This window comes from Gilbertella persicaria (genome assembly GCF_025201335.1).
Source record: "Gilbertella persicaria strain CBS 190.32 chromosome Unknown B0P05scaffold_16, whole genome shotgun sequence".
NCBI classification, from domain to species: domain Eukaryota; kingdom Fungi; phylum Mucoromycota; class Mucoromycetes; order Mucorales; family Choanephoraceae; genus Gilbertella; species Gilbertella persicaria.
In genome coordinates, this window is record NW_026251977.1 from 130,258 (window position 1) to 150,059 (window position 19,802).

Here is a 19,802-nt window from a genome sequence, read left to right on the forward strand (position 1 = left end):
TGTCTAGCATTATCATGCAGTTGTTTTACACTAGGAGACATTCTTCTGTTATAAAGAGGTGGTCTATTGAATCCAAATGATTAGCAAAAGAAATTATCTATATCCTATGTACCTTAAGTTATCTTTATCTCTATAATACTTTAACTGGCATAGATTTCGAACAATATCAAACTCAATGCCCTTACGTTGACTCGCAATGTGTAATAACTCAAGCGTATTTTTGACTATGATTCTATTCAGTGTTTTCCTTTATTCTAAATGACAGCCTAAATTACCTTTTACGTCTATTTCAGGATCATGTAAAAATCCTTTGTTTTCAAATCCTTCACGTATTAAGGATTGAGCATGCTTCTTATTAGGACCTTCTGTAGCAGCCTGACCAGCCCTTAAAAAACGACGGTACATGCTTCGTACATTGGGTCTATGTTGAGTAGAATAGCCTCGCTTTTGCATGTTAAATTGTTGTATACTGCTAAGTCCAATGGATCGACCTGTCAAACTAGCACTGGTAGCATGTTTGATTTCTACTTCTACATAGTCGCCCTTTTTAAGACCTTCTTGTTCATGTTGAATAAACACCTTATGTCCACCATCTGTTCTACCACTTAATTTTGTCTCGACTCCATATTTGACTTTTGGTCTTTCAGAATCAATCAAGACTAATTGCCGAGTACCGATTAAGCGCTGGTTCTTGAGGGACGCATGTTTGTGAAAGGTATTGACTATTTCTTGTAAACGACGAGCTTTGACAGATTCTTCTACATCGTCCTTGTATCGTCGATGAGCATGTGTTTTTTCACGCATACTATAAGCAAACATAAATGCTGTATCGTATTCAACTTGTTCCATCAAACGAACTGTATCGCGATGTTCCTCTTCTGTTTCTCCACAAAAGCCAGTAATAAAGTCACTACTGATCCAAACATCAGGTATAATGGTGCGCATCTCTTGTACAAGGTCCAGATAGGCTTCCCGTGTGTATCCACGACGCATACGTTCTAATACAGTGTTGCTGCCTGATTGAATAGGAAGATGGACTGAATTACAGATATTGGGTCGAGAAGCAATCAAATGGAGTAAATCTGTAGGAAAATCCTTGGGATGAGGAGAAGTGAATCGAATACGCATTTCTGGGTTAATTAGACTGACTTTGTCCAGCAATTCAGTGAATCTTCTACCACCATCTTTACGCTTATAAATTGTCTTGAAGCCAGCGTTACTAAGACTGGAACCAGCGTTGTTGCTGGTGACAAAATACTTTGATTCTGATTCATCTCGATAGGCTATAGACACAGTGAGCCTAGGATCATATAACTTCCTACTTACAATTGACATTTTGACCAAGCACAGTGACCTCTTTGACACCTTGATCATTCAAATATCGGACTTCATCCAAAATAGAATCAATAGGTCGACTTCTTTCATTTCCTCTTGTGAATGGCACAATACAGAAACTACACATATTATTACATCCTCGCATAATAGATACCCAACCAGAAGCATTGGTTGTATCCAGTCGCATTGGCATCACATCAGCGTATGTCTCATCTGCAGAAAGCATGACATTAGCAATACCGTCTGTATATTCTTCTTGTTCTGTTAATGAAATCAAGTGGGGAATAGAACGATAGCCATCTGGACCACATACAATATCCACAAGGCGATCTTCTTCTAATAGTTTTGTCTTGAGTCTCTCTGCCATACACTATACAATAGGTTAAAGACTTTTTATGCCATAGTTTCACTTACACCCAATACACCCACAATAGGTGGACTATCTACATTGATCTTTGTCTTGTAATGTCTTAGGTATTTGAGTCTGTCCCAAATACGGACTTCGGCATTGTCTCGAATGGCACACTAAGCATTGTTTCAATAAAACAATTGAACCAAATGTACTTACAGTCACAAGAAATACAACATTGGCTTCATCCAAATTATCTGTTCTTACAAATCCAGTTTTTGTCATGATAGAATTTAAGATTTCTGTATCATTTACATTCATCTATACGTATAGAATGAATACGTCTAATTTTTTTCTTATTTTGACGTTACCTGACAACCATAAACTTCGATAAAAAACTTTCTGCCTTGACCTAAATTTGCTGTAGTGTTTAAATAAGGAACTTGGTCAGGTTGTGTCAAAGAAGGATCGACGGGTTTGGGCTCTTGTTGAGACAAAAAGTCTTGAAAAGAAGGCGATCGGTTATCAAACACAAGTCTTCTTTTTCTTTTTGTCTCAACGGCGGCACTGGCAACTGTGGCTAAAGCACGACGTCTGAGCGTATGTTGTAAAATAGCTTTCGAGTATTGTTTAGCCAGAAAAGACATGAAAGGAAACACAAAGCAACTGTCAAACCCGGGGGGAATAATTTTTTAAAAAAAGGGGCCAAGGTGGCTTTGATAGCAGCCAATCAAATCTAGTATGGCTTTTCATGCGCATGATGGGAATCCACGATTATGAGAACGAGCACTTTGGCGAAAATGTTTGGCATCTCAATAAATGCAACGTAGTTTAATTAGTCGAAACCACAATGACTTGTTTTGTCTCGGTAAGAATTGAAACAATAGCAAACTAAGCTAGAGTAATATAAAAGCTATTAATTGCAACAATAAATGAACACGTCTTTTATTGTAAGGCTGTCAAAGAATGAAGCTTTTGGTGCAACACCACTTTTAGATATATATGAGCATACAAAAAGTAGACAATATATCTGATGTATAAATAGTCGAAATACACAAAAAGGAATTTAGTCAGCATGATTATAAAGACAATCATAGAAAAAAGTATTTATATCTCTTTAATTAGGATGCAGGAGGATCAAGAAATCTGCAAGTAGATACTAATTTTGTTTTTATTCTGTACTTTTTTTTTTTTTTGCTTTCGTGCCCATCTATACTATAAATTTAATCAAATATTCATTGAGCAAGCCACTGCCACAAAAATCAAGTCAGCTCGACTAAAATTTGGTTCATCATGCTCACCAGACTCGCCTGATTCGATGGACCCAGTGTCTTTTTAGCAGAACATGCTTATGTAAATAGACAGCTTGGTAGTGTATTATTTGTTCATGTGAAAGAGATGCCAGACAGATAAATACGTTAGGAGCAACCAAAAAAAAAAAAAAAAAAAAAAAAAAAAAAAATAGCAACAATTCATGCAAATCTTTTGCTCTTTCTTGGTCATATAAAGCTTGTTGATAGGCGCATGAATGCCCCAAATACCTACAAAACATACCTGCTAACATATGAGATACCTTTGGAGTTGTCCAGACAAAAAAAAAAAAAAAAAAAAAAAAGAAAAGAAAAAAAAAGAAAAAAAAAAGCGATTTGTAAAAAGCGATTTGTAAAAAGCAGCCAAAAATCTCTCAAAACCAAAGGGTGCTATTCATGAAAATATATTCAACCTGACAACTCTTCATCTTCTATTTAACCCTACAAGAAGAAAAATAGGGCTATCGACAAGCTTAAATACTCAAAACATGTGCCAAAAGCTCTGGTGTTTGGTAAATGCGTTTGCTTGCTGATTGTATTATAGAAATAATGAGATATGAGTGAGAAACCTCAAAACCATTTTTACCTATTGCTAAACATTTTAGCAGCAAAGTTACTGTGCTGTCTATACTAGTGGACTGACAAAGCACACATCTGAAACTTTTGTCACTGCGCCAAAGTCAAACAGCAGCGTCTTTATGCAATTCTCAGCAAAAACTCGATTTTTCATCCGGCTGGAAGGAGAATTAGGATTCATTTCATTTCAATCCTCGACACCAGCCATTTGTTGTGAGGTCTCTTTGATACCTTTCTGCACTTCGAGATCTCTATGTTGTATGTACTCCTTGACTATAGTTTAACTACCATATCCTTTGGAGTCTAATTACAAAATATAAAAATCGGGACCAAAAGAAAGATTGTTTTATTTGATTTACGCTTGTTACAAATATATAAGAGGGCAGCTGATCACGAGTGACCTCTTCCCTTGTACATACATTTAGAGTTTTGTTTGTAGTTTTTTTTTTTTTTTTTTTTTTTTTTTTTGTTTATGACTTGTTATAACTATATAAATTTAGTGTCATCCCCTTACGGTCTGACAACGGATGTCGAGCAGCGCAACACATTTTATACATCTCCTGTCCATTTACCCCACATTTACGCTACGAAATGCCTATATTTCTATGCTTCCATGTTTTTTTTCTTGGCACTCTAAATAGCATATAATACTTATATATGAGTCCTTTGTTAGCATAAGTTATATGACATCCAGAGCAAAAATGCTCAAAACACGGCTTAAACATGTCATTCTTTAATGCACCATTGCTCGTCAACTAGATTATTAACATTGCTCTTTTTTATTTAAAGCATGTCTTTTTTGTGCCAAAAACTGAATGGTACCATTATTTTGGCTATTGCGTGAAATTCATTTTTTAACTTATGAGGGATCCCAAGAGCTCTTGAAAATAAAAAAAAGTTGATCCAAAATTTTTAGAATGACCCAATATAGGTCCAAACCAACCAATGTGAGATAAAATTATATCCAGGTACTCTTAACCAAAATAAAACGAGTATGCTAAGACGAAAAAGTCGAATCGGTTTGAGAATTAACTTCAAGTCTGGATTCAAAGTTCATTGTGAACTGTAATCAGTACAAAGGGGACCTTTTTCAATAGATACCAAGTAGTAAATAAATAGTCATTCTAGCACTATTTGATTTGCAGAATATAGATAAGAAAACCGCACTACAACACTTGGAACTTTTGAGATCAAAAGAGCAGCTTTGGATATGACAAATGATAACTGTCATGCGAGAGAAAGGCTCAATGTTTCAAATATTGATTTCTTGCATATTAGGTGTGCTCTCTGCTTTGAAGATTATTTTTTCTCTGTTTATTAATACTTGAGAGCTTCAATCGTGTCTTGAACGGATTGGAAGAAAGGCTAGACATCAGGTACATAAAAGCAAAGCGTAGTATCATAGCGTATTAAAGACAGCATCACTGCTGTTTGGCATGTGAATTATACTCTAACTGATTCATACTGAAGATAAAAAACAGCAATAAGACAATGTAGTTGAGTGAATAAAGCCGTCATATAAGTGTATTCTACATTAGCCCTTATTCAGAAGTATTTGTGTTAATCACTGAAGACAAATAAATAGCGCACAAGCCTAAGATCTAGTCAAAGACATGTCTTGAATATGACATAAATTAGTCTATTATTGCATATAGGAAATGCTCTGTTATAACTTTTATTGATCAGAGAAGTAAGAAAAGCAAGTACTAAGCTCAGTAGACACCTGTAAAACACACAAACCCTTGTCTAATCAATAACATAATACCTGTAAAGTATAGACAAAAGAGGCCTTATCGTAGCTTCTTTGGAAAAGATGCAACGCAATACAATCAAACAAGAAGCAGAGACTAAAAGGAGAAACATATACACAAAAAAAGCATATTGTGAGTTCGATCAAGGTAACCAAGACCAAACAATTTTTTTTTCTTGTCTAGACAAGAATTGACCAGACTCTCAAACAGAGACAATAAGACTCAAAAAAAGGAAACATACACTGTGAAGACTTATCGAAACTTGAATAGATATACTTGAAACATCTAAGAGGGCTAGATCTAAGAGGAATGGTCTTGAAACAACAGGATATCATGATGGAGAATCTTGGGGACAGCTAGGAAGCCAACGTAAGTAGTACAAAACTTGTCATCATAGAGCGCACCAATCAAGCAGAGCACAAATAGAGAGACAGTCTTGAACCAGTAATACGCCTTGCTTAATCACTTTGTAGACACCTGGAAAAACAGCTTGAGTAGACCAGCCAACATCAGAGATAATAGTAGATCTGCCATTAGATCTACAGTCTACACTTTAAGGCAGTTTGTTTATTAAGAATATATATAAATTTAGCGAAATGTTCAACGTACCAGTTTTGGCTCATCATAAATTATGGTTGTCACAAGGCTTAAAATTTCCTTAGAAAAAAAAGGGTAATAGATAATGTAGTTAGTAATGAAATACAAAACAAGATGATTTCAGCAGAGTGATGGTCTTACAAAACAGTCTATTAAGTACAGATCCAGATAGAGATATGTCAATTGATGGTTACTCAGAAGACAATAATATTGTGTCAAACGATGATACTGATACTGATTTAAGAAAAAAAATATGAAAAGTCTAAAAGAAAGGAATTCAAAAGATAAAAGTAGCATTAATCAAAAAGATTTAATTAACAAATATATAAAGAATAACGACTTAGAAATTTTGTGAAAAACTTCAGCAGAAATTAATAATTACGCTACATCCAATAATGTTCTTATGTCCAACTATTTTTAAACAAATGCATACCCGCCTGACTTCGCCAATCAATTTTTATAGTGTTTGCTGCCCTGATTTCTCTGAAAGGTACACAGACAAGTGACTTTTATATTGTTTTCCTTTTTTCTTATAAAAAGCTTGACATAGTTCAACCATAGAGTAATTCCATTGACATATAAGTATTTTCAAATACAATTTTTAGAAAGAATTGCTTCAGAGTTTTATCACACATTTTTTGCTATTACTATATATTAACAAGAGAGATATCTAAAGCGATTATAGACCAACCAAAAAAGAATCTATTAACGCCAGGAAATTCTTAGAAATGTAATGAAAAAAAATCTAAAAAACAAACATAAAATTAAGATAAAATTAACAAAAAAAATGTTGTCAAAAAATTAAGAGGCGAGCACAATTTACAAAGAATTACATTGAACTAATAGTGATTTATCAGGATTGCGATATCGATTAATAGCAAGTGAAAAGGTACAATTAGGATAAGACCACTGTTTATTAAAAGGTAAAACACAAGATGTTTATAACAAAATGATTTACAATGTCAGACACATATGAGAGAATATAATAATAAATAACGGTCATAAGCCTAATTGCCACACTCCCAAATAATTTAATCATGTTGTATCTATTTCCATGAATGATACAATAAATACAATAAAATCAAAGGCAAGCCATTGCTACGAGTAGGGAAAAGTAAAAGAAGGATTACAGTCTTGTATGCACTTGCTTTTCATCAACAAATAGCTTTGAAGCAGCTGTAAAGCAATAAGCATTTGTTGTAGGGTGTAGTAGACATTGGAGGAGATGTTATCAAAGACAGATCTCTAGTATGTTTTCCAGACTTGCGAAAGGGCAACAACGACAATTTCAATGATTCTTAAGTTTGTCTTCTATGCTCAATCTATTCTGGAGAAGTCTAGTATAAGGATTTCTTGAATAGAATCCTCGACAGTGGTCGTAGGCCATATAAATTCGAAAATGAGATTGTTCCAGACAAACATCTTTGGTGGGCAATAGAACAGGAGATGTTGTTCACTTTCCAGATGAATTGAGCAAATGGTACAAAGAGGTGAGGGGAACTTCTCAGGAAGTATATAGTGAAGAAGTCGTCTTGTGAGTAGTTTGGAAACCAGGAATCGGTATATCATATTACGAGCAACTGGCAGCAGAGACCAGCTCCAGAAATCAGTCCAAAAGTTACTAGAGATAGCTTGTAGGCGCTCTGGAGCAGATGTAGCACTCTGGCAAGTTAACCGAGACTCCTTTGTCAATACCCGGATGATTGATCCAGTCAGGGTCACAAATTGGAAAGAGTTGACAAATGGAACAAAAGATAAAGGTGGTGAGAACGGTGAAGTAGGCAATACCTCTACAGTAGGAGGTTGGCAGTGTTTGACAAAGAAAGGAAAGAATTGGTACTTGTTACTTTCTAGCCCTCGGGTGATCTGAAAGTAGAATTTTTGAAGCTCTTGCGGAATATGATCCGGATGCTTCCAATGGATTAGCTTAAGATCGTGGTTGAAAAGCATAAATGCTTGAACTGGGATAAATTGAATCCTTTTCGGCAATAACGGAAGTCGTGGTCTTAAAGATTGTAAGACGACCTTCATCGGCAAACTAAGACATGCTTGGTGAGCTAGTGTCATCTGGTCAAAATCTCGAGGCAAGCAATCTATTGAGGCATAAAATAGATCAATTGTTGAAATACGTTTACCGCACCCAAAGTGAGAGGTTCTATTGTGTCTAGCCAAAGGAAAGAGCAAAGGAATAGCTACCTCATAATATCCGGAGATATTTTGGATGTGTCTTGTGAGTATACGATGCCAGTGTGCGTTGATAGAGCGATTCAACAGAGGAAAGACCCAGCGACTATAAAGCGCGTCTCTTTGCAATAACGGATCAAGGACCCTACACCACCATCTTCTTTCGGTAGAGTCCAAGTTGGCCAAGCAATTTTCGGAAAGATTTTGGAGTTTAGGAACTGCTGTGCTAAAGACCGGATTCGAGAAATCTCAGTCTTCGTGAACAGCGTTACCCGAAGAAGATACCAACATTTAGATAATATTAAGGTGCTAACTACCGTGGCCCGGCCTAGTACTGACAAGGAACGGGCAGAATGTATCAAGCAGGCAGATTTCATCTTTGCCAAAAAGGTCTCAAAATGATTTTGTCTTTGTGCAACTGACTGGATTAATGGAAAACCTAAGTACACAATAGGTTGTGCATCCATGGAAGGCTGAATGCACTGTATCTGTAGTGGTAGCAGATACCTATGCCAAAATAGCCAGGGGTTTGTACCAGATAAAGATAGAGCTTCAATCTTGTTAAAGTTGATTTTTGCATTTGATGCGCTACAATAGGTTGATATATGTCTTTGCAGTATTGCAAGATCATTTGGATCATGTATAAATACTAAAGCATCATCTGCGTAGCAAAGAATTTTAGTTTCTATAGGAGCAGAGGAGGAAGAGTCAGGCCTTGGTGTTTGTTGTCGAAACTGATATCCTTTGAACCCCCCATCTTGTATAATCGAGCGTAGAAATAGATCAAATGTCAAGTTATACAAAACTGGTGATAGTGGATCGCCTTGTTTTAATCCTCTCCGTTTCTTGATTTCTTTGGTAAAGAACCCATTAACATTGGTTTTGATCTTGTTTTTTGAGAACAATTTGTGTATTGTATCGGCAATCACTTCCGGGAACCCGTAGCCTATCAGCACTCTTCTAAGATATGTGAGGTGTACCCGATCATATGCTTTCTCTTGATCAAGTAAAAGCGCTAAATCATGGTCACTACTTCTGCCCTTAGTCGTATTTTGCTGTACTCTGGCTTGTGCGTCTTCCATAATGGTTTGGACTATCAATCCATTTTCTGCGATAAATTGCCCTGGTATAAAACCCAATTGAAATTGAGTAATCAATTGTGGAGCAATCATCATTATACGGCGGTTTAGTATCCTTGTAAAGATTTTATAGTCCGTGTTAGCCAGTGTGATTGGTCTATAGTTCTTCATGTCGGATAAATTGCCTTTCTTAGGTAGTAACACCATCAATGATTCATTCCAAGACATTGGAAGACTACCAGCTAGACTATCATTATATACATCCGTAATCAATGTGTGAAGACTAGGATGTTTCATGATAAGATTCAAAATTTCATATGGAAGACCATCGGTGCCAGGGCTACTTTGTCTTGGAGTTCGCTTGGACTCTTCAAATATTTTATTCATAGAAATACTCAGCATCATGGTGTCTCTTTGACTATCATTCAATTTCACATTTTCAGGAATTTTAGCAATCAATCTGTTCATAGCATGGTAATTGGGAGGGTCCGGGGTATATAAGTTAGAATAAAATTGTTGTACTATTTTCTCTTTAGCCTCTTGATCTCCACAAAGTTCACCACTGACAGGATCTCGTAGATCACCTACTGATTTTTGATGTGTTCGTACTTTGATCAACCTGTTTAGAAAGCCTGGAGACTTCTCGCCTTTTTCTCGCCAACGCTTTCCCGCTCTCAGAGCGTCTATTTCAGCAGCTTCCTCTTGCAAAGCTCCCAGTTGTTTCTTTACTATGGGTAGTGTCCAATCCACTATACCACGATGCTTCTGATGCCGAAGGATTTTGTTACGTTTACGTTGTAACCGTTTAATCTGTTTGTTTCTCCAATTGACTGTCTCCAATTGAAATGATTTGGTAAACAGTTTGACTTCAGCTTTAATCCAGTCCAATTTCTCTGAGCAGTGTAATGTTTTCTCTGATTCTGGAGTTGCAGAACTAGTGTATCCAAGAAAGCAGCTAATTGTTGTCTAAACTCTTTCTTTTTCGCTAAGTTTGGATTTGCCTTCCATGCACCTAGGCCTCTAGTGCTTGTAGCGAATTACAAAGAAAAAATAATATCAGAATATGTAATCAATTTGAACTTCGATAACAATTATGCCGACATGACAAGTATGTCATTTGTGTACTCAAAAAAAAAAATTAGAGAAAATAAAAACCACTGCTTTAAAATAAATGCGAAATATTTTCTGTAATGGCAAGAAGTAGAAAATAGGAGAATTTCTGATTTTCCTGTTCTAAATTAATAAAAAAAGCATGATTTTCAATTTTTCTGTTTAAATTAATAAACGAGTCTACCGGATGATAATTTCACTGTTTTGATTTAAGAAAGAGATTACTGCCTGGTAGATTTGTTTTTATTTTAAAACAGAAAAATTGGGAAACAAGCTTTTTTTTTTAATTTTGAACAGAAAAATTAGAAAATTTTACTTTTTTTTTTAAATTTTGAACAGAAAAATTAGAAAATTTTACTTTTTTATTCTTTGCACTGCAAAAAATATTTTTGATTTAATTTAGAAACCTAGTTTTTATTTATTTCTAAAAGATATTTTTTTTAGTACACAAATGGCATACTTGTAATTTCGGCATAACTGCTAATATTTCTGCTATTCTGAAAATGCTTTTTCTTTTTTCTGACCCAAGCATAAATTTTAGTGTTCAAAACCTCTTTCTAAAGATTGTAATAGCTCTACAAAAAAGCAGCTAGAGAGAAAAAAAAGCATGGAAAGACTTGTAGACCTCATGCCTTTGTGATCAGTGTGATGGGCTTGCAAAAAAGAAAAAGAAAAGCATTTTCAGAATAGCAGAAATATTAGCAGTTATGCCGAAATTACAAGTATGCCATTTGTGTACTAAAAAAAATATCTTTTAGAAATAAATAAAAACTAGGTTTCTAAATTAAATCAAAAATATTTTTTGCAGTGCAAAGAATAAAAAAGTAAAATTTTCTAATTTTTCTGCTCAAAATTTAAAAAAAAAAGTAAAATTTTCTAATTTTTCTGTTCAAAATTAAAAAAAAAAGCTTGTTTCCCAATTTTTCTGTTTTAAAATAAAAACAAATCTACCAGGCAGTAATCTCTTTCTTAAATCAAAACAGTGAAATTATCATCCGGTAGACTCGTTTATTAATTTAAACAGAAAAATTGAAAATCATGCTTTTTTTATTAATTTAGAACAGGAAAATCAGAAATTCTCCTATTTTCTACTTCTTGCCATTACAGAAAATATTTCGCATTTATTTTAAAGCAGTGGTTTTTATTTTTCTAATTTTTTTTTTTGAGTACACAAATGACATACTTGTCATGTCGGCATAATTGTTATCGAAGTTCAAATTGATTACATATTCTGATATTATTTTTTCTTTGTAATTCGCTACAAGCACTAGAGGCCTAGGTGCATGGAAGGCAAATCCAAACTTAGCGAAAAAGAAAGAGTTTAGACAACAATTAGCTGCTTTCTTGGATACACTAGTTCTGCAACTCCAGAATCAGAGAAAACATTACACTGCTCAGAGAAATTGGGACTGGATTAAAGCTGAAGTCAAACTGTTTACCAAATCATTTCAATTGGAGACAGTCAATTGGAGAAACAAACAGATTAAACGGTTACAACGTAAACGTAACAAAATCCTTCGGCATCAGAAGCATCGTGGTATAGTGGATTGGACACTACCCGTAGTAAAGAAACAATTGGGAGCTTTGCAAGAGGAAGCTGCTGAAATAGACGCTCTGAGAGCGGGAAAGCGTTGGCGAGAACAATGCCTTTTTTTCTTTTTTTCTTTTTTTTCTTTTAGTACCAGAAGAGTTAATACAATACAGGTTACCACGCGGTTACATACCAGATACAGATCAAATTAGCAGAATCGTAGCCCAGAATCAGTTTATTATTGATCTGATCACCACTTCGCTTCTGAGAGTTCCTTCAGGCACTTATAAGGCTGGCGACAATATGTTTATCGATGGCATAGAGTGTGAAGCTCTCTATATATCTCATTCATCAGATCTTGTAGACTTACCTCCTGTAGTAGCAGAAATACAACAAACAGTGACACGCGAGTTTATGTTTCGAGCCGTCCAGTACTGCCTGAATGTGTATAAGCGTTTCCACATTTTACCAATTTTATTCCTCGTCTGTACCTCGAAAACAAAGCCCAAAACTCTGAGAGACCTCTTCAAATCTGTCCAAAACAAGTCTAACCTCTTAGAAACACCTTGCTGCCACTTTGCAACTAGTTGCTTCATGCTGACCAAACAGAGTATCAATCCTTTTATTGACAATCACGATACCAAGAAATTGGATCCTTTGGTTGTCTTTGTCCATTTCTTGAGTTCTGGCCAGCAAAACATAATCATTATTGACCGATGGGACGACCCAATAATACAAAACTGTACTTTGTCACAATGGAAATGGTCAAAAATGACAGAAAAACAGAGAATGATAAAGTCGAAGCGTTACAAACGATTTGTCAAGCAACACAAAATCAATTTGAGAAAATAATGACGACCGTTTTCGACAACCCCAGCCGAGCGCATCAATACGCAGAAGCAGGACGGCACTATAACGCAAGTCTTAAGTACGACGCAATGAAGCAAGAATTAAACAATACACCTCCAGAAGCAACAACATCAATGTAGCTTCCTAAAGACTTTGACGGCGCTTCTAGTTCTATAAATTCCAAATACAAAGATTTGATTGCATTCATCGATGCTTGGAAGCAGAATAACAAAGGTCGAATGAATTGGTCTGCCTGTTGGGAAGATGGAAAGAAAAAAGGTCTGTTCAATGAGTACTCAAACACCCATAGCTTGAAGAATATATACCACAGAGCAAAAAATGATACCTAATCACCATTAGCACCGTTTATATGACAAATTAGTAATTAATGAAAAATTATCAGTCAGGATTATCCCAATGTTTTATCGTAAAAAAAAAATACAGTTTTCTCATATCCAAACTTTTTTTTGTGTGTGTTAATAACGATGTTGACGATGTTGACGATGTTGCAATCTGCATTTACTTTATCCTCTAAAGCTATGAGCTAAAGATATTTCTCTTCATCTAAATACTAGTTTGAGTGAATTCATCAACCGTTGACAAACGTAATGCAACAGGAATCTTGGAGTAAGAAATCATTTACAATTAAAAATAACTTTGTCTAATGAAAAAGGAAATTCTCTGAAATCAAAAGAAATACACCAGCTCTAGTTAGCTAATTCCAATAATTGTTTTTACCAAAGTAGACAAAAATAATGACATTTGTTTTCGAGAAAACGCCAAATTCCATACGTTTGACTATATCGTACACACAAAAATGTTTGGGTCAGAAATTGAATACAAAATTGGCTTTCAGTCGAAAAAGTGGTCGAGGGGTAGTAAAGCCGTCGTTTGTCAGAGATACGTAAGACTTTTACTATAACAATACATAGCGAGAAATGCCTCCATAGTGCTATAAAGTAGTGTAAAAGTATTAATTTTGCAATACGTATATAAAAAGTGTATGCTATCGTCCAAAAGCGAGAATACATTTTCCATCTTTTTCTCATCTTTTTCATGGCAACTTTATTGCACTTTTTACACCATTAAATGCGCCATACTAAGCTATATAGCTTTACTCAATGCGTCTCTTGATTATTCCTTATAAACTCTGACACTTTTAACCAAATTAATGACTTTTACTACCCAGGACAAGCAGAAACAGAGAAGAAAATGTTGGTGTTTGAAATATCCAGCCCTTCTCCTACAAGACATTTGATGCTTATCATGTCCAAAGATGCTCTCTTTGGACTCAAGAGCTTCCAAGGTTATGATAACTTCTACTTGTAAATACCTAAGCCATTGCTTAGAGGACATTTGTTACAAATGCCTGTCATTCTAGAGCCGAGATTTAACAGTTTCTCTCTTTTGATCTTGCTTTTACATACAACCCTTCAATAGAACTGTTAGTACACAGACAGTCTCTAAGCCAAAAAAAAAAAAAAAAAAATGAGGATCATTATTTCTTTTTGTGGCAAATACTTGCTTGTGATCAATAAGTAACGTTGCAGCAATGATTAGCTACAGAATTTAGGGCTGCTGATTTAATGATAGTCAATAAGCCTGTTTTTTTTTGTAACATGCAACAAGTGAAGGGCAGAGAAAAAAGAAAAAGAAAAGACGCGTTATCAATTATTTTAAAACTAGTGTATATACTTTATTGAATAAAAAGATAAAAAAGAAACTGGTACTTTAGCCAAATACTGTGAGTATTTGTTTCCAGGAACTAGGACGAGGACCTAAACCAGTTCAATTGAGTTCCCAAAAAGATGGTGCGCGTACGCACAAAGCCCCTCAGACCCCCACTATATAGTATTCACACTATCAAAAAAAATGGAATGCGTATCATTTTCAATAGAGAATGACGAACACTATATATAAAAAGCCATTACTCTGTCCGATAGTCGACCCTAAATGAATAGAGCTTGCCACAAATAGACAGATACCCCTTCAAAAGTGAAGCTTAACTTTAGAAAGACTACTCTAGCCATCAGACTAAAATAAGCCCCTCTAAAGGGCATTCACAAAAGAAAAGGCGAATGACTATCAATCCCAGTAACCTTCACTACCGCTTTCTAGCACTATCACAGTAGCAAACACCAAGACTGCTGCAATACCCTAATAGCCACACACACAAAGAAATGAGACTACCAAGATACCACGAATAGGGTTAAACTTATTACTATCCGATAGGTTCCCCTCCCTCCCCACAAGTGAGAAGAAGGTGCCAAGAAAAGATAGTAGCCTTCCAGCGTTGGGAATATTTGGACTTGGACTGCCAGTGCGCATAACTAAGATGGAATACCCCCTCGGACAGGACCATAAGCTAACCCTCTACACGCGTCTGTTTTACTCTCTATCAAATTCGGCAAAGACCCGTTTAGTGAAAAAAAGGCAGACTATCTTGACAGAGAATGCACTTGCACCCAGGCGATGAATCCCCCTAGATACGTTTGGTACATTATCCTGAAAGGACAGAAAACAAACACGCTGCAAAGAAAGCTGATAAGTTCCCTGACCATTATTCAGACTCAGTTATACTCAGTTAACTTTCTAAACCCCTGTTTTAAGGGCTTATTGAGGGCTTTAGAGGTATAGAGACTACATGATCGAATACAGAAACATATAATCTATGTTCTCCTAGTGTATTGAGTTGACACAGTAATAATAGCACTATTTTATATAGCAATCTTTTTTTCATATAGCTGCATAATCATGGATTTTGTTTGCCGCCAAGGCTTACAAAGTAGCAGTATCAGACATATACAGCTGTACCTGGATCTAGCAATACAGTTTGAGCTATTGGCAAACAGAAAAAGAATGCTGATCAAATTAGAGTGTGAGTCTGGTGCCCCAGATAAAAAGGAAATGGCATTTAAAATAGACAATCCTCCTTTTGTATGGTATTCATCATTTGCAATATCCAAAGCTACTCGCTTTGGCCTCAAAAATAGCATGTATTATAATATAGTTTGTTCGTGTGTATCTTATACGTCAAAAAATACTACAAAGAGTACCCCTCTAATAGTCAGTATCCACTGAAATGGGCCTCCTTTGTACTGATTACAGTGTGCCATCAACTTTGAATGCAGATCTGAGAGGAATGCTCAAATCAAGTCGACCTTTTCATCTTAGAAGACTCGCTTTCTTTTTTTTTTGGAAGTACTTACACATATCTTCAATTTTTTATATAATTATCATCTATCCTATCACTTATTTTTTTCTTTGGATTTTGTCTCAAGCATTACTCGAGAATTAGAAAAAGTAAGATAACTCAATATTACATTATCAATTATATCATATACTTATATCAATAAAGCTTTTACTATATTATCAACAAAATATAACAAACTAGTTAAATTCTATCTCAAGTCCATTACTTTTATTTAAGACTGTTTTTGCCAATAACTAAAGATGAATAGACAATGCGCAAGCACAAGATCTAGTCAACCACAAGCACTGACTGTAAAACAAGAAAAAGACAACTATTGCTTACATTAAAGACACCAGACAAAACCTTCTTCAGTCCAAAAAAAGAAAAGAAAAAAATAAAGAGACGTGTAGGAAGTACTTTGAGACCGTTTATAAATGTTTATTAAGGTAAAAGTTCGAGAGAAATTTTTTATATTCTAGGTTTATATATGATTTGGATTCTGTCCTTAGATGTAACCTGAGATAGAACTTGATGAGCTGAAAGTTATTAGATGGAATAAGAGTATTGGCTTTTTCAATAAAATATACTTTGCGAACCATCTTTACAGTTATTTATCATTCAAGATGAGATCTGTTTACTGGTTCCTGGATTATATGACTCTATTCCGTAGGAGTGTAAATGTTGATTCAGCTATATCATTGTTTAGAATGAACTCAGTTTTATTGCTATCAAACTATGACTAGCTGGCATAATAATAATAATATATGACAAATGCTCTTGTTATGAGAAAAGACTTATTTGTGATGGTATGGTTTATGATGTATATACTTTTTTTTTACTTAAAGTTATTTATTCCAGATCATCAACAATAGTTAGATTGACTTGTCTGTTATAATGTTTTTTTAACGAGGTTCATCTTATTTAAAGAAAAATTAAGTTTTCCATCTGCTCCAAGAAACTGGCCACGAAGGTATAGTCATTAAGTGTTCAATTGATATGGCCATATTGGTCACTAAACCTATCTAATAGTTGGTACCAGAAAAAGAAAGAGAAAGCAGCCTGAAATACTGAAAAAAATAAAAAGAGCAGCAAAACGTCAAAGAAATCAAGCTGAAGTTAATCCGGGGGTAATATGCAAGAAGTGTGAACTTCCCGGTCACTCTTCTGCTCATTTTACATTACGAGTAAGTCAAATACTATGCTTCAGAATCTTGGGCCAAATTACACTTTTTACGCTCGTAAATTACCTTTTCAAAATTGTGTCAAGGAAGAGTATCAAAACATATTGAAGCAGAAAATAACCTCGTGTTGTAGCGCTATAAGAGAGATAGTGTTTAGAGCCAAACTTTTTGTGAACTGGTATCTTTTGAAAACCCCAAATGAATCCGTATTTGATGGTATCTTTCGGCAACAGTTTGGGTATCCTGTTTGTCAACTGGTGAACAATAGAGAACCTAAAAACACCAAGCTTTTGCCACAATTTTTTTTACAAGAATGGGATAACTTCAAAACTGAAAATCCTAATGCCACTTTTAATGAAGATTCGATTGGAGGAGCTAGCCAGTGCATTACTGAGGCCTGCAAGGAGCTGGCAACCACCTACGAGAATGCAGTTGTAGAAAGACTTGAAAATATATTGAGAAGATTTTTGTAATACCAAATTCAAATTATGTTTGTTGTAAGAGCTAATAATCACATTCATTTACTCTAAATGCTTAAATATTATGTATATAGTCCATGGCTCCGAAGGACGTCGATAATATTGTTATAAAATATGGATATCAGTATGTATGCCAAGGTGAAGCGGTATGGCCTGAACAGAAATCACTTGAAGACCCTATGATCAAACGAAGAATCGATGAACAATGCCTGCCACTTAAAAACAAACTCAATGCTAGAGTTAGTATAAAATCATTAGCTGATAACCCTGGCTCTTTTGTTCCTCTGGTGTTTCATATACTGGCTGTCTTTGAAAGGGAACATCAATCCCATAAAGCGTTTGACGTTAGAAGACTTCCTTTACCAAGGCTGTTCAATGTATTCCCTTCACCATCATGCCATTGGCGATCAGTGACAATTTCGGTCAATGCATTAGCAGCATTTCTTCCTGGTGAACCACTCCCCAGAGGGTATAATGATCAGCTGCATTTATTTCACAAGGTATTTGATTTTAAACCGCTTAGAATTAAATCGTAAGTACATAGTAGTAAATATAATGATCATTCAAAATATATTTATTATTAGGATTGAATCTTTATTACTCACTGGATCAAATAAGAGGCTCTTTGGTAACCTGATCAGATCAGACAGTTTTTCTGTTAATTTCGTTTTTAACAAACGAACAATCAGAGGAAAACGTTTAACCAAGCAAATCAATCAAGTTGATCTGATCCTGGATGATTTTGAGCAGCATGAAGTTGACAGCCACTATTTACCAATAGCCGTAGATCCAGGAAGAAAAAGGGTCTTCACTGCATTTGCTGGTTCAAGTAGTAATATTAACGATTTCAGACAATGTTCCATCAAGGAATATTACTACTTGACAGGCTCTACAAAATTATCAGCAGAGCAAGAGAAGAAAAAGAAAGCATGCGGTATTAAGACGATTGAAACAAATATACCCACCAATAAGACTGCCAATGAATCACTGTATATGGAGTATGCCATTTATATGCTCGAAAACATTGGTCGTATTTTCAGTTTTTACAATCAAGAAACTGCAAAAGAAACCTTTTTCTTATACCAGGGTCGCCAACGAGCACCGGAGCAAATGGTAAAAATGTTGTTAGATGGTATCAAGAAATACAACAAGAAGTCAAGAGGAAATAAACTAAAAAGGGCAAAGAACAAAGGGAAGCGGAAGAAGAAGGGGAATAATTCCGGAAAGAAGGATAAAGAAAAGAGAAAAATGACACCGAAAACAACAGAAAAAAGGTAAAAAGTTACTTGGGCATGGCTATGATAATTTTATACTCATAAGTTTATGGTACTTAGAGAAAGCAATTTCTTTCAGTACAAACAGAAGGTACCACTGATAGTATTTGGTAGTGGCATGTTTGGGAAGGACCATGTGAAGATGAAAACAGTCCGGACTGGTGTCACTGGTCTTCTATACAGAACGTTGAAAAGAAGAGAGAGGACTGGTGACTTACTCGTTGTGGACATTGATGAATATTTGACGTCCTAAATATGTTCCAAATGTGAAAGTAGGACTTTGGGTGGTATTAGTGGTGCCCGCGGTAATAGTGTTCTCGTTTGCAAGACGTGCAGAACATTATGGCAGCGTGACATCAACGCTAGTTTGAATATGATGAACATTGCCAAGTCAATTTGGAAGGGTGAAGGCCGTGCAGAACGATTCAAGAGAAATTAAAAAAAACAACAATCGTCGTAATAAACACGGTATTTCCTTCAGGAATTAAGATTGTTACAGGTAAAGTCATCTAACATGCTATTGTACCTTCTCTAATAATTCTTCTCTTTCTGTTTAATTTCCATTTTTATTTCATAAGAGTATCTGGAAATTAATTTTGATTCGTTCAGAAAAAAACTAACATCGTCTGAATTCAAAGTAGAAATACTGTAATTGAATTTCGTCCAACAGCATCAAAAATTAAGCTTTGGTCATTTTTGGACATGTCGCATTTTTTAGTCCAAATCAACTTCAAAGGTACATTATATGTTAGTAAACATGGTTTGTAGTTATTTGAAGTATATATGCATGTATTAATAGACTTTTTGTTTCTTTATGAAATGCTCACAGCTACAATTCTTTCGAGATCACTATATACCGCCTTAAGAAGTAGACAGAGTGTTTCCCTCAAATGAAGAGAAAACGTGGCTTGATAGAACATTGTGTCACATGGAGGTAACTGAATTTCGGTGTACAAACCACTATTATCAGCCACCATGACTGAACAATTGGTTGATTTTTATAT

The 19,802-nt window shown here is 35.2% G+C and overlaps 5 protein-coding genes across 5 annotated transcripts; 4 read left to right on the plus strand and 1 right to left on the minus strand.

Annotated features, from left to right (window-relative positions):
* Positions 1-249: 249 nt before the first annotated feature.
* Positions 250-2,331, minus strand: B0P05DRAFT_468574 (tRNA-I(6)A37 thiotransferase enzyme MiaB; the record flags this gene model as incomplete). The annotated part of the gene is made up of 5 exons (XM_051574437.1): positions 250-1,283; positions 1,327-1,705; positions 1,750-1,860; positions 1,904-2,005; positions 2,056-2,331. 5 exons carry the CDS (start codon positions 2,329-2,331, stop codon positions 250-252), a joined length of 1,902 nt encoding a protein of 633 aa, XP_051435625.1.
* A 9,214-nt stretch (positions 2,332-11,545) lies between these two features.
* On the plus strand, positions 11,546-11,935 carry B0P05DRAFT_451297 (uncharacterized protein; the record flags this gene model as incomplete). Its single annotated transcript, XM_051573887.1, has 1 exon — positions 11,546-11,935. A coding segment is annotated over one exon (390 nt), but the record flags the coding sequence as incomplete, so codon positions are not given.
* On the plus strand, positions 11,935-12,811 carry B0P05DRAFT_578849 (uncharacterized protein; the record flags this gene model as incomplete). The annotated part of the gene is made up of 3 exons (XM_051581886.1): positions 11,935-11,969; positions 12,035-12,571; positions 12,601-12,811. 3 exons carry the CDS (start codon positions 11,935-11,937, stop codon positions 12,809-12,811), a joined length of 783 nt encoding a protein of 260 aa, XP_051435627.1.
* A 3,932-nt stretch (positions 12,812-16,743) lies between these two features.
* On the plus strand, positions 16,744-17,853 carry B0P05DRAFT_611449 (uncharacterized protein). The gene is made up of 2 exons (XM_051583393.1): positions 16,744-17,542; positions 17,599-17,853. Exon 1 carries the CDS (start codon positions 17,063-17,065, stop codon positions 17,516-17,518), a length of 456 nt encoding a protein of 151 aa, XP_051435628.1. The 5' UTR covers positions 16,744-17,062; the 3' UTR covers positions 17,519-17,542; positions 17,599-17,853.
* B0P05DRAFT_596164 (uncharacterized protein) lies at positions 17,368-19,326 on the plus strand. The gene is made up of 4 exons (XM_051583120.1): positions 17,368-17,542; positions 17,599-18,056; positions 18,109-18,798; positions 18,859-19,326. The coding sequence occupies exons 1-4, from the start codon at positions 17,534-17,536 to the stop codon at positions 19,049-19,051; spliced, it is 1,350 nt and encodes a 449-aa protein (XP_051435629.1). The 5' UTR covers positions 17,368-17,533; the 3' UTR covers positions 19,052-19,326.
* The last annotated feature ends 476 nt before the right edge of the window (positions 19,327-19,802 follow it).